We start from the raw sequence: 24,360 nt of genomic DNA, 5'->3' as shown, positions 1-24,360 counted from the left end.
TCCGACTATGAATAGAAGCCACAGTTCTAGAATCCAGCAATTTTTCTCATTTACCATACATAGAACAGTAATTTCTGAACTAAATAATGGAAAAGGTAAGTCTGGGGCAAAATCACTACATTACAGACAGTTGTTAATACCTGTAAACCAGACTACGTGTCTTTACCCAAGATCTGCTTTTATTTTTTATTTAAAAAGTTTTTTTCTTTCAATAAATGAGACTGGGCCTCGCTATGTTGGCTAGGCTGGTCTTGAACTTCTGAGCTCAAATGATCTACCTGCCTTGGGCTCCCAAAGTGCTGGGATTACAGGTATGAGCCATCGTGCCCAGCCAAGATCTGCATTTTAATAAGAACCTTGAGATTTGAGTGCAAAGGGTCCACAAACTATATAAAATCTGGCCTAGATTGTTTTAAATTGAATCAAATTTGAACCTCAATTGGTACACATAACTGTCTTTTCTATATGTCTTCTGTAAGACAATATGGTTTGAATTATCAGTCATTCTCTGGTCCTAGCAGTTCAGTGGATTATAATGTTCTTTAAAAGACAGGATCTGTGTATAATAATACCATGTCCACAAATACAATGTATTACAGAATAATCATGTGGACAAACGGACCCCCCAAAACTTACAGGTCTTTTAATATGCAGGTTTGGAGAGCTCCGATCCCATTGCTAGAGTCCAGAGGCTCTTTCTTTACTGTGTAAGGCAAAAGTGTCCTCTACTGGCTATAGTGTAGGAAGTTAGGAGATTAATAAGAGTAATAGATTTGATCCAGATCTCACTATACTAAAACACAAGAAGGTAAGTCTCACCTTTCTTACTAAGAATGTACTTCTAAACCTAAATCCCTAACTAGTCAACACCTCTCTTCTGTTCTACTAGGATTGTTGCTTTAGAAAGCCATATTTTCGGCCAGGTGTGGTGGCTCACACTTGTAATCCCAGCACTTTGGGAGGCTGAGGCAGGTGGATCATGAGGTCAGAAGTTCAAGACCAGTCTGGCCAACACAGTGAAACCCCTTCTCTACTAAAAATACAAAAATTAGCTGGGTGTGGTGGCGAGTGCCTGTAATCCCAGCTACTCGGAAAGCTGAGGCAGGAGAATCACTTGAACCTGGGAGGCGGAGGTGGCAGTGAGCAGAGATCATGCCACTGCACTCTAGCCTGGGTGACAGAGCTAGACTCTGTCTCAAAAAAAAAAAAAAAAAAGCCAATTTTCAGCCCAGGACTTCAGTGCTCAACTGTTCTGAAGGAGGGCTACAGCTGGAATTCAATGACCCAGTCTATTTCTTTTTTTTTTTTTTAATTATTATTATACTTTAAGTGTTAGGGTACATGTGCACAACGTGTAGGTTTGTTATATATGTATACATGTGCCACGATGGTGTGCTGCACCCATTAACTCGTAATTTAGCATTAGGTATACCTCCTAATGCTATCCCTCCCCCCTCCCCCCAACAGTCCCCGGTGTGTGATGTTCCCCTTCCTGTGTCCATGTGTTCTCATTGTTCGATTCCCACCTATGAGTGAGAACATGCGGTGTTTGGTTTTTTGTCCTTGCGATAGTTTGCTGAGAATGATGGTTTCAAGCTTCATCCATGTCCCTACAAAGGACATGGACCCAGTCTATTTCAAGAATTGGGTCTATTTGAAGTCACGATGCCCCACTAAAATGACACAGTAAGTTCTAAGTTGAATGAGGCAATTTTACCCCTTCTACCCTATAAGCAACCAAACACAGATATTAACCATTCTTTACAATTAGAAATAGGTTATTTCTTTCAAAAATAATCACTAAATTCCATGTTGCTTTTCCTCAATAAAAATAAATAATGTGTAAGAAAATATGATAATATTAAGCCATTTTCAGACTGAGTCACTGCTGTTTTCTTTATATAACTGCTTACACAGCATCACAGTCAGTCACTTAAGTAATTGCTTGATGGAGTGTACCAAGTAAAAAAGATATATGTACAGAGAGTTCAATCATCACCGTTCCTAAAATCTGGAAATCATTTAAATGTTCATCAACATAGCATCAGATAAATAAACTGCAGTAAACCTATGTAATGAAAAATTCTGCAGCAATTAAAAAAGAATGAGATACATGTAGTGTTATGCAGGAAAAAAGCAAGATGGCCAAAAGTATGCTAAAAGACAGGAATATAAATATTTATGCTTATATTTTTAAAAATCAGAAGATAAACCATAAGTTAAAAATGTAAATTATTACTTACAAGGGGAAGAAGACAATAGGTTGGATGGGACGGAGATAGAAACTAGACTTCTTTGAACATGCCTGTTTTGTACATTTAACTTTGGAACCATGGAAATACTTCATATATGTATAATAAAACAAAACTAAATCTAAAAAGCAAACCTTAAAAATTGAAGTAAAGTTAAATGAATCGAAGGTGCATCTAACTGGTAACATAATGCCACAGAAGAAACTATTCCAAGGGACTTTACAACAAAGTAATTTGTATAAACAACTTTGGTGGAATAAATAAAGGATAGGCCAGACATGGTGGCTCAGGCGTGTAATCTCTGCACTTTGGAAGGCAAAGGCAGGAGGACTGTTAGAGGCTAGAAGTTTCAGACCAGCCTGAGTAACACAGCAAGACCCAGTCTCTTAAAAAAAAAAAAAAAAATTAGCCAGGCATGGTGGTGTGCACCTGCAGTCCCAGCTACCTGGGAGGCTGGAGACAGATTACCTAAAATTTTTCAGTAGGCATATTGTTGGAGATGGTGTTGGTACTGTTATTCTGACAATGTTGTATGTGTGTATTGTGGGGTAAATGAAATGACTGTTTGTGATGTTCAGATTTTTGGCATGACTTAAAGGAAATGCAGATTTAAGAACTAGAGGTTTAGCCCCATAGTTATGAATTCAAATTAGTAGAGTCATATAAACTTAGGAGGCTAGAAACAATAGCCAACCCAGAAGTAACAAGTATCATCTAGTGCCTAGATTGTACCTATATTATATTTTCCTTCAATGGAATCAGAGAGCTCCTTGGAGAAATGGCTGATTCCAGGTTTGCTGCAGGAAATGTCTACGATGAATCAGGACTAGGATTAGGATTATCTAAGGACATGACAAAGGACACAGATAGCAAACTAAATAAGCTCCCACTAATCTAAAATAACATGAACATCAATAAGAATAATAACAGTGATGATTAAAACACAAATATACTTAAATCCGTGAGTCCATGAAGACACAGAAAAAAACAACCAAACAAGCAAAAAATCTCATTGGTCAACTTTGAGGATGCTAAGGAACCTAGTATTTCAAGATTTCTCCCTTTCCTGTACCACCTTTACTTCAGGGAATCCAAATGGTTGATGTGGGGTAAACTCTCTATAGAAATATGCAAGCTAATAAATAAAAAAGGAACAACAATTAAACTGCAACCATTTTGTAAAATACTGAAATAGTAATATTTGAAATTACAGAATGTCAATTTGCTTCGAAATAATCTGGGGTAGGAAGGCTACAACTGTAACAAAAAAGTTCACAGAAAAAAAGAATTAGGTTGGGTATATGCACTGACATAGAAAGGCTTTAAAATTTAATGTAGGCCGGGAGCAGTGGCTCCCACCTGTAATCCCAACATTTTGGGAGGCTGAGACAGGTGGATCACTTGAGGCCAAGAGTTTGAGACAAGCCTGGCCAACATGGCAAAACCCCATCTCTACTTAAACTACAAAAATTAGCCAGCGTGGTGGCGCACACCTGTAATCCCAGTTACATGGGGGGCTGAAGCATGAGAATTGCTTGAGCCTGGAAGGCGGAGGTTGCAGAGAGTCGAGATCACACCACTGCTCTTCAGCCTGGGCAAAAGAGCAAGACTCTGCTAAAAAAAAATTAATTAATTAATTTTAAGAACAATAGTAAGTATATAAATGTGTGGAATTTTCCAGCTTTAAAAAATTTTGTTTGTATAAGCATGGATCAAAATATTGAAAAATATTTGATTGGTCTAGGAAGAGATGATTGATAAAATTAGCTAGGACACATATTGGCTACTTCATATATTGCTATATACCATTTGCAGTATTTTCAAGGACTGTACACTAACCACTTACACACTCAGAGAAAAAAGTGTTTTTTGTTTGTTTTGGAGGGTGACAGGGTCTTGCTGTATCACCCAGGTTGGAGGGCAGTGGTGCAATCATAATTCACTGTAATTTAGAACTCCCAGGCTCAAGGGATCCTCCCACCTCAGCTTTCCGAGTAGCTAGGACTACAGGCGCAAGACACTATACCCAGCTAATTTTTGTTTTGTTGTGTAGAGATAGAGTCTCCATATTTGCCCAGGCTGGTCTCAAACTCCTGGGATCCAGCGATCCTCTGCCTCAACCTTTCAAAGCACTGGGATTACAGGCATAAGCCACTACGACCAGCCTGTTTTGGTTTCCTTTGATCCCAGTTTTCTATAAAAAAATTTTTTTTTTTTTGAGAGGGAGTCTCGCTCTGTCGCCCAGTCTGGAGTGCAGTGGCGCAATCTCGGCTCACTGCAAGCTCCGCCTCCCGGGTTCACGCCATTCTCCTGCCTCAGCCTCTCCGAGTAGCTGGGACTACAGGCGCCTGCCACCACGCCCGGCTAATTTTTTGTATTTTTAGTAGAGACCGGGTTTCACCATGGTCTCGATCTCCTGACCTCGTGATCCGCCCGCCTCGGCCTCCCAAAGTGCTGGGATTACAAGCATGAGCCACCGCGCCCGGCCCTTCTCTAAAATTTTATGAACATAGTGTCATGGATACTCTCTAGGTACCACACTTTAAAATATACTTAAGTCCCAACCTGAATACTGTTAATGTCTCTGAATGTATACTTCTAAATACAAATGTATTTACCTAATGATCATACAAGACACAGGATTTATAGTGTGTCTGATCTAGGCACTTTGGATTAAAATAGTGATTTTCAAAGTATGGTCTACAGGCACCTTGGAGGATCTCCAAGACCTTTTCAAGGGGTCTACAAGATAAAACTGTTTACAAAATAATACAAGACATTATGTGCCTTTTTCACTGTGTTGACATTTTTATTGAAAATGCAAAACCAATGGCAAAATTGCTGACTCCTTGGCAAAAATCAGGCAGTGGCACTCAAATGTACTGGCAGTCATTACATTCTTGACTTCCATGCTTCCCAGTAAAATCGAATAAATAAATAATATTATGCCAGGTTCAAATAAGAGCATCTTTGATGAAGCAGTAAAAACTGCTACGCTTCAACCACTGAGTCTTTTTAATATTTTGGTGATGAAATAAGAACCATGCATAAGGAGCTATGCATAACTACACACATCTGCTGCATGTGGAAGTATGAGGTTATGTCCTAAAGAAAAGCACTTGTGTAATTTATTTGAGTTGCAAAATAAACTAGACACTTAAATGGAATACCATTTTTACTTGAAAGAGTGACATCAAACTATGGTTTTCCAGACTTGGGAATTTGACAGGTATTTTCTCAATAATGAAACCAAGTAATCCTGTCATTTTTAAGTTAAATAAATGTGTATTTGTTTCCAATGATAGAATTTGAGCTCTCCAGTAAAAATTAGAATTTTAGGAAACTTCTAACTACCACTGTGAGGATGATAGGTTCCCAATACTTACAGTCTTTTCTGAAGAGATCAAAGGTAAAATTAACAAATGTGATTTTTAAAATATAGTATTATATTATATAAGTGTCAACATTTAAAAGATCCACATAAATCAGTGAATCAATATTTTCTAAATGATCACTGCATAACGTTACAAAATCATATATTCAAAGTTCAAGGTTCAAAATCAATGCATTTTAATGTAACAGAAGACAAAGTTCATTGATGCAGTTTCAAAGTACATATTACAAATAATCTTTAAGAAACTAACAATTGTCACTTTTGTGTAGTATCAAAGAATAATATTTGCAATAATCTTAAAATGCTATTAAAATACTCATAGCTTTTCCAACTATATTATCTGTGTATGAGGTTGAATTTTCTTCACATACTTCCATAAAAACAACATATAACATATCGAATGCAAAAGCAGATATGAGAATCCAGCAGTGTTTTATTAAGCCAGACAATAATGAGATTTATAGCAAATGTAGCACAATGTCATTCTCTCACTAAATTTTTTTTTGAAAATATAGTTTTTTAAAAATGTTATTTATGTTAACATGTAATGGGTTTTGTTACTGTTACTTTTAAATGAATTATTTTTTTAAAAACCCTCAGTTTCAGTGTCTAATATGGTAAATATCCATTGATAAAAACCATGTAAACAAAGGCTCCTTAGGGCTCTTCAATGTTTTTTAAGAGTTTAAAGGGGATCTGAGACCAAAAAGTTTAAGAATCACTAGATTAAAGCACTGATTTCATGTACTGTATTTTATTTTTAGATATGCCCTAAAGGTAAATATCATCTGATGAATCTCAGAAGCTGTACCTTTCATAAACAATATAATATAATTTGAATTTCAGTTTTCACACACATATACATTAATATGGAAGCTTATAATTTGTGTAAATAGTCATTTTCATTGACAAGTAAATTTCCAACGCCAAAATTATATAGGGCCTTTTGAGATTTGGAATTTTATTTTCAAAAAGATTTTCTACTTTGGGAGGCTGAGGTCAGCCAATCACTTGAGGCCAGGAGTTCGAGACTAGCCTGGCCAACATGGCAAAACTTCATCTCTACTAAAAATACAAAAATTAGCTTGGCATCATGGCACACACCTGTAATTCCAGCTACTCAGGAGGCTGTGTACAAGAATTGCTTGAACCTGGGAGGCAGAGGTTGCAGTGAGCCAAGATTGCACCACTGCACTCGTCTGGGTAACAGTCCCCCGCACCCCCCCACAAAAAAAATTGTTGTTTTTTAAAAAACATATTTTGTATAAAAACTAGCCAGGCATGGTGGCGCACGTTTGTAGTCCCAGCTACTCAGGAGGCTGAGGCAGGAGCATTGCTTGAATCCAGGAGGCAGAGGGTGCAGTGAGCCAAGATCACACCACTACACTCCAGCATGGGCAGAAGACTGAGACTCTGTCTCAAAAATAAATAAATAAATACAAAATAAAAAATGTATTTTGGATTACATTATCAGTAAGTCACGACCACGAACAAAAAGGACCCATAAATTGTACTTTTATATGTTAAAGCCATTTTTAAAAAAATAGTAAACCATTACAACACTCAATAAGCTTTATTTGGGAGTCAAATTGAGAAATATCTCAGAATCAAATACTGGGAAAGGAGATAAAAGAAAACAGCAAAATCCCACAAGACTATCTGCCCCCCAGTAGATTTCTTCTTTTTCTATAGGTAAGAGCTATGCAATGAGTTTCCTTTTTTGCCTTAGCTGGTGGACTGCTCAAAGCCCAAAATCATGCTGACCTCCATATCTTGAACTTGGCTTGTTCTTCCCCCCAACTCCTGTGCTGTATTTTTCCCTTTCCTTATTATTTTGTCTTATTGTATTTCCTTGTTTTTTAGCTACCTGAAATTCTTTCTGGAAAGATACAGGGTATAAGTAAGCTAAAAAAATTAAACATAGAAAAAGAAAAAAACCATGTACCACATATGAAATGTAGACATTTACTTATATTAAATGTAAACATATTTTGGCAGCCTGAGATCACTGGCAGAAATACATTATTAAAAGATCTAATCATGCACTATGTTTTTAAAAATTTTTACTAAGAACACTTACCCGTCTATGCCTTTCTCTGTCTTTACATTTTTCTCGCACCCAATCAATAGTATGGAAATCATCATATGTACCAACACCTGGAATTGGTTCATCCAAAAGATCCAGTAAATGTGTAGAACTGTTAATGCTGCCTCCATTTGTCATTGTATAATGAGTTCCTACAAAAGAAAAAAGATGAGTATGTTTTAGAAGAGACAATAGTGAGCTAAGTGACCTTCTTAGAAGTTCATTATTAAGTCATACAGAAATAATATCACTTAAAATCATTGCAATTAGAGAAAAATGTGTTAAGAAAAATTATCCAAAACTTAGAAGTAAGGCCAAAAGATTATGGCATGGCCTTTTAAAATCAAACCCAAGTGTCAACAATTAGCTTGCATAATAAGTCACTTGACGTTCTGGAGAATTTTGAAGACTATTTACTACTGATTAGGGAACAGACTCGGTAAAATTAGAAAACGATTTGTAAAAGATAAATTGAAAATAGTAATTTTTATCTGGTAAAATGCAAATGAATTCTGTCCAGTAGAAAAAATAACCCTTAGAGTTGTGGTTTTGTTTTTGCCCTGTAAGAATTTGCTTTCTTTCACTGATGATATACACTTCATCTCACACATTCTCCTTTCAATCAGCCTTGTCATCAGGCGGGTTCCCTCATTAGAGTCAAATAAATCTTTGACACATGTTCACCATATATCTTATATGAGTATCACAGACTTGAGAAATGTATCAGGAAGGACATTAAAAGATAGCTCAAGAAAAAGAAACACAAGTGGCTTTTAAATATGAAAATAAGCTCAACCTAACACATAAAAAGAAATGCAAATCAAATCCGCAATATCATTTCCCTCTATCAGATGAGTAAAGATGAAGTGTGTGAATGCACTAATTTAGCAAAGCTATGGAGAAAGAAGTCCTATCACAAAATTAGTAGTTTAAGTATGAAATGGAATAATCCCTTTGGGAAGGCGAAAGCTAACAAAATTTAATATACACAGATGCTCTTCAACCTAGCAAGTTCACTTCCAGGTTTTTTTTTCTTGCAGCTACACTTGCATAAATCCTTGAATAAACCCATAAATTATGCACAATGTGGGCAGAACATCTTACTATGTGCTATAGAAAGAAAACAAAAACATATTAATGCCAAAGTGCTCATCATCTAAAACGGGTTGGCGAAGAGCCAGAGAGTAAATATTTTAGGCTTTGGATGCCACACAGTTGCAACAACTCAATTCTGCCATAGTAGCACAAAAGAAATCATAGACAATATGTTCATGAATGAGTCTGAATGTGTTCCAATAAAACTTTATTTACAAAACAGGTGAAGGACAGGATTTGGCACATGGCTCATAGTTTGCCAATCCCTGATCTAAAGTCTGTACAGCAGACTTACAACTGAAGACTTCTATTAAGAATTTTTTATATAAATAGCACTTTACAGTGTAGCAGATACAAAGATAATTAAAAAAAAAAAACTGCCCCGACTTCCAGGTGCAATATATTATAATATTTTTTAATATAACAAATTATATTTCAAAATAAAGTTCAAATACTGAAGTTCCAAGGTTCCAATATTCTTTGACTAGAATTCTAGTCATGTTACCTATATTTAATTTGTTAAAAAGAAAGAAATCTTGGGGCTGTAGCACCTGGAACTAGGTGGATTGATCTAAGAAAACTTCCTAAAAAACATGAATTTTAAATTGTAATATGAAATAAATTAGGCTATGGTTTCACAATGAGAATTATAGCTGTACATTCCATGTTAGATACACTTAACACCTATTTCTGAAAGAAGAAACATATATGAGTATAGTCTGCAAAAGACAATTTATATTGCTGTTAGAAAAAGAGCTTTTGGGCCAGGTGCAGTGGCTCACACCTGTAATCCCAGCATTTTGGGAGGCTGAGATGGGTGGATTGCTTGAGCTCAGGAATTTGAGACCAGCTTGGGCAACATGGCAAAACCTCATCTCTACTAAAAATACAAAAAAAAAAAAAAAAAAAAAAAGTGCTGGGCATGGTGATATGTGCCTGTAGTCCGAGCTGCTCAGTAGACTAAGTTGGGAGAATTGCTTGAGCCCAGGTTGGTCGTTGCGCCACTGCATTTCAACCGGGTGACAAAGCAAGATGCTGTCTCAAAAAAAATACAAGAAAAAGAGTTTAGAGTGTCAAAAACAGGCTGGGTAAGAAATATGATAATCCAAGTGAAAATTATTAGACTTGACAGTGGAAGTAAAGAGATACAAACATTTTGGGAAGCAATTTGGAAATATCTATCAAAATATAAGGGTTCTACTTCTAGGAATTAATTCTACAAGTGCGCAAAGGCTTAAATATTTAATTGAACCATTATCTGTAATACTGAAAAATTCAAACCAATGGAAATGTCTCATCTATTGGTAACGAATGAAATTATGTAATTTATATATAATGCAGCAGTTAGAATAAGGTTGATCAATATATACTGGTATAAAAAATTGGCTACAATAAATTGCAGTTTTTTAAGAAGGGCCAGGTGTAGATTAGCATTTTTAATATGCAAATTACTGTGTAAAATTTATACAGTAATACACAGAATACAGAGAAAACAGTATGACCAAACATGAGACAACATATTAATAACAGTTATCTCTGGGGATTAGAATTGTCAAAAGCAGAAAATGAACTTTCATTTTCTACTTTGTACTTACAGGTATACATATACGTATAGGCACACACACAGTATTTTCATAGAACCATAGAGACAGCTACGAAAATAGAGAAATTCTAACGAATCCAATCATCATTTAAGTAAATAGAGCAATGAACTGTTACCAAAAGGCCCAGATTCTAGTCCTGGACAGCTAACTTTAGACAAGTCACCTTTAAATATTAAGTATCTATCAGCATCCTTGACAACTACATGATATATGCTACAGCTTATAATAAAGAGACATAAACAAAGAAACATTTAAATTTTTTCCAAAGCACTATAAACTTTGAAAACCTCATATATCATTTCAAATAGGTGATTTTAGCATAAGTGATTATAAATTATATCCTCAAATTATTTTGTAATGCAGATTTTAATGCTAAAAATTACTCAGAGGTTATTATTGAAAATGTAACTAATTATTTGATATAGAATATAAGAAGTGGCACTCTATACTAATGTTTAAAAAAACTGTAAAAATAAAACACAAGATATGTTTATTTTATTATAGGACTTTTAAGGAATGGAAGAAAATTCCCAGACTACTCTTGCCATCTTTCTGGTTTAAACAAACTCATTCTCTTTTGTTTACACATAAAAAAACAATTATATATGTTAAAGCCAGAATCTGAACTTTTTGTAATCACTATAAACATTCTTAGACTAGATCAAGAGATCATTTGAAATCAATTTGGGGTGGGATAAGGGAGAAATGCACAAAGAACCACAATGCCAATACTATTAACTAATTTTATTACTGCGGAGATATAAGCCAAATAAACTATAGAGTGGGTTTTTTGATAATTCTGAGAGGACATGAATATATAAGGCGCTAATATTTTAAACAACGTAATAGTACTAATAAATGTTTGCTTCTACCAGGTCCAACAGGGTTCTTGCTTATCTCCCTATTTATTACATTTAACTGCCTGCCTTGGAAGCCGGGAGTGGTGGCCCATGCCTGTAATCCCAGTACTTTGGTAGGCTGAGGAGGACGGATAGATTGAGCTCAGGAGTTGGAGACCAGCCTGGGCGACATGGCAAAACCCCGTCTCTACAAAAACTAGCTGAGCATGGTGGTGTGCACCTGTAATCCCAGCTACTCGGGAGGCTGAAGTGGAAGGATTGCTGGAGTCTAGGAAGTAGAGGCTGAAGTGGGCTGTGATCGTGCCAATGCACTCCAGACTGGGCGACAGAGCAAAACTCTGTCACCAAATTAAAAAAAAAAAAAAAAAGTGTACCTTGGAAAGGTGTAAAACTTCTAAAAGGAGAGTGGCACACTGATTTCAGTGTTTTAGCAGAAGTACTCCAAAAAATAATAATAATAATAATAATGATAATAATAATTGATACCATTCTTGGCCAAAGGTTTAAAGGCCCAATCCCTGCATCAATGTCCATGTTCATTTACATACAATACATACTCAATTGCATCAACAGCCACATTCATTTACATACAACACATACTCAAAAGCTTAAACTTAAAGCTTTAATAAAGCTCTTCCCCACCCTCCATCCTAATTTTATGTAGTAACTTCCACTTTGCAAAAGCTATCTGAAAGGCCACACATTTTCTTGAGAAAAAGCAATTGGAGAATAAATGTAACAGGAACACTTATAATATCTTGACATATGTGAGAATCTCTGACTCTGCTTTCCATATAATATTAAAACTGATCATTTGGAAAAGGCAAATGCCACTTATGGCTTTCTGGTAAGATGTACAGTACTTCCGTGGTATTCTGGCCAAAAATGCATAAAATGAATCTTATAAGGAAAAACCAGCACACCCAAACTAAGGGAAATTCTGCAAAATATATGGATTGTACTCTCCAAAAATGTCAAGGTTATGAAAGATAAAGAACTGAGGAACTATTCTAGATTAAAACAACTAGATGTAACATGTGCTCCAGGATTAGCTCCTAAACCAGGAAAAAAAACTTTTTTCTTTTGTACTAAAGGACATAGTGGGACAACTGGCATATTGGAAAATGGTCTGCAGATCATGTCATAGTACGGTATCAATGTGAATGTTCTGATTTTGAAAAGTGTATAAGTATACGGTAGCTATACAGAAGAAAATGCCCTTTCTTGAGGGAATACACACACTGAAGTATTTAGGAGTAAAAGCACGTTACGTCTGCATTTTACTCTTTACATGGCTCAGAAAAAAATATATAGTGCATACGTGCCCTATATCTATATAAAATGCTACATATTACATATAATGGCATATATAGTACTTGGAGAACAGAGACATAATGAACAAATGTGGTAAAATATTAACACTTCAGGAACTGGGGTGACAGGTATATGGGATTCTTTGTACTATTTTTAAACTTCTGTAAGTCTGAAGTTACTTTAAGAAAAAGCCTACTATGAAATATTTTGCAAACTTCATTTTCCCTCCTACATTGCCCTTCTCTGGGTAGAGCTGAAGAAATACGGACTACTGATCTTGTTACTCTTTATGCAAAAAAAAAAAAAAGCGAAATTTCTATACCACTTAACATGTATCCATAATAAATCGCTAGCGCCACTTAAAGAATTTCCAGGCTATTTGCAGCATGAAGATAATAAGCAAACAAAATATACATTTCTCCAATAGACTTATGAATGACGAAGTGGAAAAGTACAGACTGCTGTTCTCATTTTTATGAGGTAGAAAAAGGTACAGTAGTGCAATAAACATTTACATTAGGCATGTGTCTTGCTTTCAGTGACTTTCAAATAATTACTCTATGGAAACTACTCAACATCTTAATTTACACAACAATTCAGCAATTCAAAATCTCTGGAAACCAGAAAATTTTCAAACATCCAAACATTTACTTTAGTATGTGACATTTCAAATATTTTCTCTTATAATTTGTTCTGCCAAACATGGAAATCTAAATAGTATAAAGAAGGAGAAGAAAAGGAAAATTTCTATCCTAAACTGGGGAGAAGTCACTATATTTCTAATGTGAAAAGTAATTTTAAAGGTATTATGTTTTCTAACAATGGCTTTAAAATATTCCTGTTGCACTGTTTCTTTGCATATAATTCTCTGAATGAAACCTAGATTTGTGTAAGATATAACTTACAGCCGGGCGCGGTGGCTCACGCTTATAATCCCAGCACTTTGGGAGGCTAAGGCGGGTGGATCACAAGGTCAGGAGTTCAAGACCAGCCTGGCGAAGATGGTGAAACGCTGCCTCTACTAAAAATACAAAAATTAGCTGGGCGCGGTGGCAGGTGCCTGTAATCCCAGCTATTCAGGAGGCTGAGGCAGGAGAATCGCTTGAATCTGGGAGGCGAAGGTTGCAGTAAGCCGAGATTGCACCACTGCACTCTAGCCTGGGCGACAGAGCAAGACTCTGTCTCACACCAAACAAACAAAAAATATATATATAACTTATATAGGCTAAAATGAGATAAGTACAAAAAATTATATATATGTCAAAATTTTTTAAAAGCAACAGTATATCCAATTTTACCTCTCAATTTCATCTTACACATGAATAAAGGATGTATCTTTTAGGTACTGTCACGGCATAAATTAAAGTTCTCTTCTACATAAAGTACATCTCCTCTTTTTTCCTGTAATAATATATCAAAGGCGGGGCGTGGTGGCTCACACCTGTAATCCCAGCACTTTGGGAGGCTGAGGCAGGCGGCTCACTTGAGGCCAGGGTTTGAGACTAAACTGGCTAACATGGTGAAACCCCGACTCCATTAAAAATACAAAAATTATCTGGGTGTGGTGGCGCACGTCTGTAGTCCCAGCTCCTCATTTAATTTAATTAATTAATTTATTTATTTATTTTGAGATGCAGACTCACTCGCTTTATTTATTTATTTTGAGATGGAGACTTGCTCTGTCGCCCAGGCTGGAGTGCAGTGGCACGATCTCGGCTCACTGCAAGCTCCACCTCCCAGGTTCAAGCCATTCTCCTGCCTCAGCCTCCCAAATAGCTGGGACTACAGGCGCCCGCCACCAAGCCCGGCTAATTTTTTTTATTTTTAGTAGAGACAGGGTTTCACCGTGTTAGCCAAGATGGTCTCAACCTCCTGACCTCGCCCGCCTTGGCCTGCCAAAGTGTCGGGATTACAGGCGTGAGCCACTGTGCCCAGCCACAGTTAGATTTTATTAACCTAAGATGACAGGATTTGCCTTTGTCAGCCATTTCTCAAAGCATATGCGGTTCTCACTTACCTGTGAAGACAGTAGTGGAGCTGTAGTGGAATACCTCTAGGAAAGACTAAGCAAGTTTCCTTAGTCCATGCTATTTTCTTGACCCCTCCACACACCTTCCCCGCACCAATTCAGTCAGTGACATCCATGGCCATAGGAAAAGAAATACACAGCAGAGCATGGAGAACACGATTCGATATTATGGTATCCCAGTTTCAAATGTAGGCTTCTGAAACCCATAGAGGAGAAAAATTCTTTTCTCTTTAAATTTAAGTTCTGGGATACATGTTCAGAATGTGCAGGTTTGTTACATAGGTGCATATGTGCCATGGTGGTTTACTGCACTTACCAACCCATCATCTAGGTTTTAAACCCCAAATGCATTAGGTATTTGTCCTAATGCTCTCCCTCCCCTTGCCCCCAACCCCCTGACAGGCCTCGGTGTGTGATGTTCCCCTCCGTGTGTCCATGTGCTCTCACTGTTCAACTCCCACTTATAAGTAAGAACATGCAGTGTTTGGTTTTCTATTTCTGTGTTAGTTTGCTGAGAATGATGGCTTCCAGCTTCATCCATGTCCCTGCAAAGGACACGATCTCATTCTTTCTTATGGCTGCATAGTATTTCATGGTATATATGTGCCACATTTTCTTTATCCAGTCTACCATTGATGGGTATTTGGGTTGGTTCCAAGTCTTTGCTATTGTAAATAGTGCTATAATAAACATACGTGTGCATGTGTCTTTATAGCAGAATGATTTATAATCATTTGTGTATATACCCAGTAATGGGATTGCTGGGTCAAATGGTATTTCTGGTTCTAGATCCTTGAGGAATTGCCACACTGTCTTCCACAATGGTTGAACTAATTTACACTCCCACCAACAGTGTAAAAGCGTTCCTATTTCTCCACAGCCTTACCCACATCTATTCTTTTTTGACTTTTTATAATAATCGCCATTTGACTGGCATGAGACGATATCTCATTGTGGTTTTGATTTTCATTTCTCTAATGATCAGTGATGATGAATACAACTTACGAGGGACGTGAAGGACCTCTTCAAGGAGAACTACAAACCACTGCCCAAGGAAATAAGAAAGGACACAAACAAATGGAAAAACATTCCATGCTCATGGATAGGAAGAATCAATATTATGAAAATGGCCATACTGCCTAAAGTAATTTATAGATTCAGTGCTATTCCCATCAAGCTACCATTAACTTTCCTTGCAAAATTAGAAAAACCTACTTCAAATTTCATATGGAATCAAAAAGGAGCCCATATAGCCAAGACAATCCTAAGCAAAAATAAAGCTGGAGGCATCATACTACCTGACTTCAAATTATACTACAAGGCTACAGTAACCAAAACAGCATAGTACTGGTACCAAAACACATATATAGACCAATGGAACAGAACAAAGATCTCAGAAATAACACACACCTACAATCATCTGATCTTCAACAAACCTGACAAAAACAAGCAATGGGGAAAGATTCCCTATTTAATAAATGGTGCTGGGAAAACTGGCTATCCATATGCAGAAAACTTATACAAAAATTAACTCGAGATCGATTTAAGGCTTAAATGTAAAACCCAAAACCATGAAAACCTAGGCAATACCATTTAGGACATAGGCACTGGCAAAGACTTCATGACTAAAACACCAAAAGCAACGGCAACAAAAGCCAAAATTGACAAATGGGATCTAATTAAACTAAAGAACTTCTGCACAGTAAATGAAACTATCATCAGAGTGAACGGGCAACCTATAGAATGGGAGAAAATTTTTGCAATCTATCCATCTGACAAAGGTCTAATATCCAGAATCTACAAGGAACTTAAACAAATGTAGAAGAAAAAAACAAACAACCCCATCAAAAAGTGGGCAAAGGATAGGAACAGACACTTCTCAAAAGGAGACATTTATGCGGCCAACAAACACACAAAAAGACTAATTCTTAATAGTCAAAACTTTCGAATTCAAAAGATGGGTCTCTGGGTTTCAAAAAGCTTTAAGTAAACAGGCTTAGGGGTTTCTGCAATAAACCAGATGAAGAACCAACTTTACCTAACTACATGAGGATTACTGGGGAGGAGAAAAAAGGGAATCAAGTAAACAAGAGGTTAGAACTATTAAACTGGTGACTGGCTTCAGCCTTTTATATTTTCTATAAGTGAGATATAGGTAAGATCATACTAGCCACACTTAAAAGTTGATTTTTTTCATTCATACTTCCTGAAAATTATTTCACATCATTAAATGCACATGCACATTTTCAGTGACTTCAGAGAACTATATTTGTTACAACATACTATAATTTATTCATTTTACTTTATTTTTTTAGAGATAGGGCCTTGCTCTGCCACCTAGGCTGGAAAGCAGTGGTGGAAACATAGCTCACTGTAGCCTCAAACCTAGGCTCAAGCAATCATCCTGCCTCAGCCTCCCAAGTAGTTGGGACTGCAGGCAAGCACCACCACACCTGGCTACATACTACAATGTAAACAAATCTTCAGGTTGGTTTGCCATTATGATTATCTAACATATATGTATCTGCTTAGCCATCCTCTTTTCCAATTAATTTTTACTATTTTAAGTCTTTTCTTATTCTCAACTTTTTCTCCAATCCCACTACCAGATATTCAATACTAATAACCAGGTATATTTCCAAACTTAAAATAATCATATTATCCATTTATTATCTTCACATTAGGGTTATTATTTATGTAATGGAAACTGATTGTTTTTGCCCACTTGGTATCTCCTTCCCCTTCTTCCTATAACAGAACGCAACTATTTTAGGGAAACTTCTGTCCCTCACTGCATGCAGTCCTGGTGAAGGTATCAATCAAGGTACCTTCTCCTCCCCAGCTAAAGAAAACGCACAGATCCAAGTTAGACCAATCAAACTGTGGCTCCTAGAAATGTAAATCTTGAGCACAGTGGTAATCAGAACCAATTAATTTTAACAGCTGAGCCTTCAAGAGGACTTAGGATAATTCCATAGTTCCTGCTACCTAAATATCCAGCTCTTGGATGATAAGAAAGTATGACCTCAAAGTTAGTAGCTTCCAAGTTTAAGACAAAAAAAAAATCAAAAACTTTTTTGGAGGGCTGACTACCAGATGCCAGTGACTATTATTCTACTACCTAACTCTACTATCTCCTACCTGAAAAACAGTAACAAAAAAGACTGGAAAAAAGATCACTTTTCTTCCAGGTGGCCTAGTAGAGAAATTCCATGACTTTACTGCACTTTGAGGTCAGAAAGACCTAGAGTCAAATTCCAGCCCTGCCTCCCATTAGTTCTGTGATCCAGCACAAGTTACTTATTAACCTCTTTGAGTACCTTGGTTTTGTTACCCACTTCTAGTAGAGTATTGTATATGGACTAGAGATAAATTATGTAAAACATTTAATACTATACTTGACAAATAGTAGAAAAACAATAAACACAAGCTATTATTTCTGCTCAAATATTTGGGTATTTAAAATTTCATCAGGAAAGCCAGGTGTAGTGGTGCACACCTGTAGTCCCAGCTAATCAGGATGCTGTGGCAGGAGGCTGTATCGTTTGAGCCCAAGGGTTCAAGGCAGCCTGGGAAACATAGTGAGATCTCATCTCTACTTAAAAAACAAACAACAAACAAAAACACCCCCTCCCACACACACACTTCAGCATGCTGCATTATATTACTCATATGACTAAGTTATAATATCACTTAACCAGAAGACTAACAATATGACAAAGAAAGCAAAAAAAAAAAAAAAAAAAGTCTGGCTGGGCACGGTGGCTCACGCCTGTAATCTCAGCACTTTGGGAGGCTGAAGTAGGCAGATCATGAGGTCAGGAGTTCAAGAGCAGCCTGGCAATATGGTGAAACCCCATCTCTACTAAAAATAAAAAAATCAGCCGGGCATAGTGGCAGACGCCTGTAGTCCCAGCTACTTGGGAGGCTGAGGCAGCAGAATCACTTGAATCTGGGAGGTGGAGGTTGCAGTGAGCAGAGGTTGTGCCACTGCACTCCAACCTGGGCAACAGAGTGAGATCCATCTCAAAAAGAAAAAAAGTCTTAAAAATTTGGACAATGAGTTCTTCTACAACTGTATATTGAGCAAAAATCCTATATCCTTAACAGATAACTGAATTCATTATGCCTGGTATGGACACAGAAACAAATTCCTAAAATGCATCATTCATGCATTTCATAGTTCAGATATTACCAATACTGAAATACCTCCAGCAAGCAGGAAAAATTATCCAATCGATGAACTAAAACTGGCTTGCAACTTTCTTGCAAAAATAACTCTACTAAGAAGATTGTTTTGCCTTATTTTATTTTTTCCAGAGACAGAGAACTTTATAAAGATCAAGCACACCTATGGAAATACAAATCCATTATTTCCTATTATGTGTAATCTAAACATAAAGACTTAAATTTACCTGTAGGAAAATTATTTAAAATTATTCATTATTCTTTTTCCAATTGAGTGACAGCAGTTAAAAAGAAAAAAAAGGATTCATTACTCTTTAAAGAAATATTTTTTCTAGTGAGGAAAGATAGTCCTTTGAATAAATGATGCTGGGACAACTGGCTATTCACATGCAAAAGAATGAAACTGTACCCCTACCTCACACCATATATAAAAATTAACTAAAAATGGATCCTAGATCTAAAGAGCTAAAACTATAAAATACAGGAGTAAATTTTTGTGATCTTGAGTTTGGCAGGTTTTTTAGATATGACATTAATGCACAAGAGACAAAAGAAAAAAACAGATAAACCGAACTACATCAGAATTAAAATAATCTTTCCCATGCAGAGGCCACTGTTATCTGGCTCATGTCTAATAATAACAACAGTAAGAACAGCTAATTTTAATTGAGTAACTTAATGTGTGCCAGACATTGTTCTCAGGACATTACATATATTAGTTCATATAATCCTCACAACAACACAATGAGACAGGTATTATTATTTCCACTTTATAGATTTGGAAAACAAGGTGCCAAGAGTTAAATAGGCCCAAGGTCACACAGCTAGCAAGTAGAAGAACAGGGATTCAAACTCTAGCACTTTGATTCTCAAGTCACTAAAATAATTTCATTGTTGGTTTATATGTATACTTTAAGAAATGTGGACCATCTTCTCTCAGAGTAGGTTAAGAACTATTACGTGATGCCTTCTCCCAAACACATATGTATATGCACTTAGCCTTTGGACAATAAATACAATCTTACCCTTCACCATCACCATCCCTCTTTGCCTTTGGTTGCAGTCCACTTTTTCCTATATTATTTAAAATGCTGCAATAGAAAATGGCAGAAGTGGTGAGCACTGCTTTGCTCCCAGCACTCACATCCTTATGCTTTAGCAGAAGTTTATGATAATAATGCATCCCCATTTTCACCCTCCGTTGTTCCCAACATGCCACAGGAAGTGTACCTTTACCCCAGGTGTACTTACAAACAGGTTTTCAAACTTTTTTTAGCTTTTGAAATGTTTTTCAAAAACAAAGTGGAGAAATGTTTCTCACTGACATAGTATATAGATATGTACTTAAATAAAACCAAAGTTTAGTAAACAATGCTTACTCTTACTAGTTGGTATATACTGATATTTTATTTTCTGTTTTCTTTAATTTTTCCTTTTAAAATACTAGTCACAATTCAACTGGTTTCATGATCATGTTAAAACCTGAAGTTTGACAAACACTGAACTAGAAAAATAAAGGCATTAATAAAATCGTCTGCTTTCCCATAAATACAAATATAATTTTACCCACAAGCTTTCCACATATATTTGCTGAACTGAACTTCAAAAAAAAAACAAAAAAAAACCACAACCTAAATTGCTGCACCTTAAACTGAGCTTATTAGTAAATATCACAGTGACATTGGCAGGAGCCTAAGTCTTTTCTCAAAGGGGTTTATCCAAATAATAGTTTTACATGAAAAATGATGTATGTAGTTATTTAATAAGAGTTACTTATTACCTCTGTGATCAATCTCCAAAGATGTGAAATGGTGATCCTTGTCATTTAAGTTCATAATGCAGATTACTGTTACATAAGACACACGCAAAACATATGAACATTTAAAAAAAAATTATGGAAGAGGCAGAAATCCAAAATACTGTGTATTCCTTCACAACCTATTTGCTTCTGTATGTTAAGAGCAGGAAGTCCAGCCCCAGATGGTTTTTTTTTTCTCTCTCTCTGCGACCCTACTGATAAGAAATGGCCATCCTGGTAAGGGAGGGGAAAGTAAACGTTATAAGTTGATAGTGGAAGTTCCAGAATGTTAGCAGACTCCAAATCAAAGATTAAAAAGGTAATGGCAAGAATAGTGCCTCACATTTAGCAGGTGGTCAATTAAATGTCTACTGGGTAAATAAATAGCATAAAAGAAGCATATGCTATTAAAATTTGTTCAGCCATTCAGTCATATTTAACTGTCTAAACTGCAAAGTATAAACTTGCAAGTTAATGTCAAATCCCAAAGAAGTTTACCAAAGATACACAACCAGGCAGCAGCAATACTAAGCCCATATTCACTGTTTTCTTTTCTGTTCTGTTGCCACCTCAAAATAAAAAGCCACATCCTTAGTTAGAGATGATAAGGTGGATATTAAGACATCTGTGTAACTGGAAACAAGTTCCACATTCAATTATTATGTCTGCATATATGATGAGCTGTACAATACATGAATAAAAAGATTTATAAAATTCGCTAAATTTCATATTTCATAAATTTATAAAATTTATTAGAGAAACTAGAGTAAATCCACTTTATGACCTAATTAAAGTTGCAAAGGGCTACAAAGAAACTAGAAATTAAACATATGTTAATTTAAAAACAAGAAACGAAACCTTAAAGTACAATTTTAGCTACCAGTCTCCTGCATAAACACAAAGCAGAAACCTCGATGCTGGGAAAATAGCCAAAATTACAAACTTAATCAATGAGGCAGGAAATCTGTTCACACTTTTAAATCTTGATACAAAGCATTTCTGACAAGCCATGAGATGGCATAAAATTAACCATACTAAAGTGTCAGCTATTTTTAGAAAATCAAGCTAGAGGTAGTAATACGAACCAGATTTTATTGAAGATTTGAAATTCAGATACTGTGGGAAAAGTACATTTAAAAACAGGCTTGTTTTATACTACTGTTGTAGAAACAAGGAGTTTTTGACACCAAATAATCTTTACTTGTTCCTTTAATTTACAGACACTTAGATGGATTAATTTTTAAGAAAAGGCTTAATTTTCTTGTTGGATAAAATATTAGGGCCAATAAAAATATCATAAGTATCTGAATCCTAAAATCATTTTACAAAGAGCCTACAGAATGTCCCTCTGGCAATATCATATAACACCTGGATTTTCAAATAATGTGCAAAAAATGATACTTTTCTGAGGGAAGAAAAAGGAACAAACCTCTATTATAATAGAAACCCAAAAAAGCTTTATTTAGATACACTGCTGAGCTAATGAATGTCAAGAAATAATTTCAGGGAGAAACTTGATAAAATAAGACCCCAAACATTTATTTCAATGGCAAAGCTACACTTTTTGTGGTCTAAGCCCATCATTAGTCCTCTAGGATCTGCCACTCTTCCAACTTCCACCTTTCTATACTACCCTCTCTATTAACTCACAACAAAACTGCCTTTGTTGTACCAAAACTAATCCAAGAGCAACATACTAGGCATTTCCTCCTGTCATCGCATTTACTCATTTTATTATATCCACCAGGAATGCCCTACTGAGTTCCCTTGTGTATGTGAGAACAGTCTACTTTGATAACACTTGTCAAAAGGAGACTAATCTCTTCTTCCCCTAAAGTCCCAACTTGGGACTTTAGGGGAAGAAGAGATTTCTATCATTTCTATCATTCACTAGAAATTTACTAACTTCCTCAGGATTTTGTTTGTTTTTAAACTTCTTATGCCTCTACCAGACTTAAAACACAAGTTACTATGAAGATACGTGTAGTGAGAAGCAGTTTAGCCTCATGATTAAAGTATGAGCCAAATATCTGGATGGAATTCTGACTTTTCCTTAACAATTCCTTACTTCAGTCTTGTCAACTAGAAAATGGGGATTATAACAGTACCTACTTCATAAACCTGTAATGAGGATTTAAATAATTTCATACACATAAAGCACTTAGAACAAGCCAGGGCCGGGCGCGGTGGCTCACGCTTGTAATCCCAGCACTTTGGGAGGCCGAGGCGGGCGGATCACGAGGTCAGGAGATCGAGACCACGGTGAAACCCCGTCTCTACTAAAAAAATACAAAAAAATTAGCCGGGCGTGGTGGCGGGCGCCTGTAGTCCCAGCTATTCGGAGAGGCTGAGGCACGAGAATGGTGTGAACCCGGGAGGCGGAGCTTGCAGTGAGCCAAGATTGCGCCACTGCACTCCAGCCTGGGCGACAGAGCAAGACTCCGTCTCAAAAAAAAAAAAAAAAAAAAGAACAAGCCAGGCACAGTGGCTCACACCTGTAATCTCAGCTACTTGGGAGGCCAAGGCAGGAGGGTCGCTTGAGCCCAGGAGTTGGAGACCAGCCTGGACAACATAGTGAGACTCTCCCTAAAAAAAAATTTTTTGTTTTTTAAATTAGCCAGGCAAAGTGTTGCATGCCTGCAGTTCCAGGTACCAAGGAGGGTGAGACGGGAGGATCTGAGCCCAGTAGTTCAAGGCTGCAGTTTGCTATACTCACTCCACTGCACTCCAGCCTGGGTGAAAGAGTGATACCTCTCTCTTAAGAAAAAACACTACTTAGGACAGTATCCAGGTAACAGGAAATTCTAGTAAATATTAACTATTATTAATATTACTATTTTTATAATTCTCCACAGCACCTAGAAGTGCCGTGTGTGTGTGTGTGCGTGTGTTGTGTGTATACACACATATATGCTCACTCTGAATGAAACAATTAAATATTTAAATAATTGTTAAAGGCCCCTCACGGAGTAAATGGAGGCTCAGGCCCAAAAGATCAAATCCATTATAAAGGGTTGGTAGAAGAAAAGAATTTGACCTCTAAAACTACTTAAATATCTTGAACAAATTAAGAAGAAAAAGTGTAAAACTAACAGTCCAAATAAGCCAAATCTTTTTTCCTGATAAAAAACGAAGGGACGTTTTGAGAGAGCTTGATTGTTTCTATATAGGAAATCTACCCCTAAAGATGGCTATTTCTGAAATGTCACCTTAATTTCTAATCTATCAATAGTATATCAAACTAATTCTAATTTGAATCTACTTATACTTCCAGACTTGACATTATTTACTTAAATAGGAAGCTTCACCATTTACCATCTCACCTTGAAAAGTAGTATTAAATTCAATTTACTCAACAAAGGTAATCCCTGGCTATAGCACTCAAGGATTTACTAAACAGATCCATGTTTACTTTATTGATATCCTTCACAATTTTATACTTTATCCGCCTCTTCACTATCAGCCTGAAGATCAATTTTAATCATTATAGTTTTGTTCTTCCTCACAGGGAAGCTGATTCAGTTCTTTTGATTTGTTAGCTGCCTGTCTCCATCAATTCCATTGTGTTGACCCATGGCTACAACAGGTCATAAATTATGGAAAACAAGTAACATCTGACGCATAGACACTAGGATACTACAGTTATGTTTGAGGTAAGACAGTACAGTCATGCAAGCCTAATAACTGGCTTATATCTACTACACACACACAATGTTACTTTCAAATAACAATGGCTTATA

At 36.4% G+C, this 24,360-nt stretch overlaps 1 protein-coding gene across 7 annotated transcripts in view; it reads right to left on the bottom strand.

Annotated features, from left to right (window-relative positions):
- Positions 1-24,360, bottom strand: part of CLCN3 (chloride voltage-gated channel 3) — a 103,482-nt gene that overhangs the window by 36,140 nt on the left and 42,982 nt on the right. For 5 of the 7 annotated variants that reach the window (XM_055276392.2, XM_055276387.2, XM_055276395.2 and 2 more), the window contains one exon: positions 7,727-7,884. In XM_055276392.2, coding sequence (XP_055132367.1) covers positions 7,727-7,884 — 158 coding nt within the window. Of the gene's footprint in view, positions 1-7,726; positions 7,885-19,847; positions 19,914-24,360 lie in introns of all 7 variants that reach the window. The other 2 variants (XM_055276393.2, XM_063638406.1) reach the window with 1 other exon arrangement.

Source organism: Symphalangus syndactylus, chromosome 4 (genome assembly GCF_028878055.3).
Source record: "Symphalangus syndactylus isolate Jambi chromosome 4, NHGRI_mSymSyn1-v2.1_pri, whole genome shotgun sequence".
NCBI lineage: Eukaryota > Metazoa > Chordata > Mammalia > Primates > Hylobatidae > Symphalangus > Symphalangus syndactylus.
Note: the sequence above shows the minus strand (reverse complement) of the source record. Positions and strands in the feature narration are given on the sequence as shown.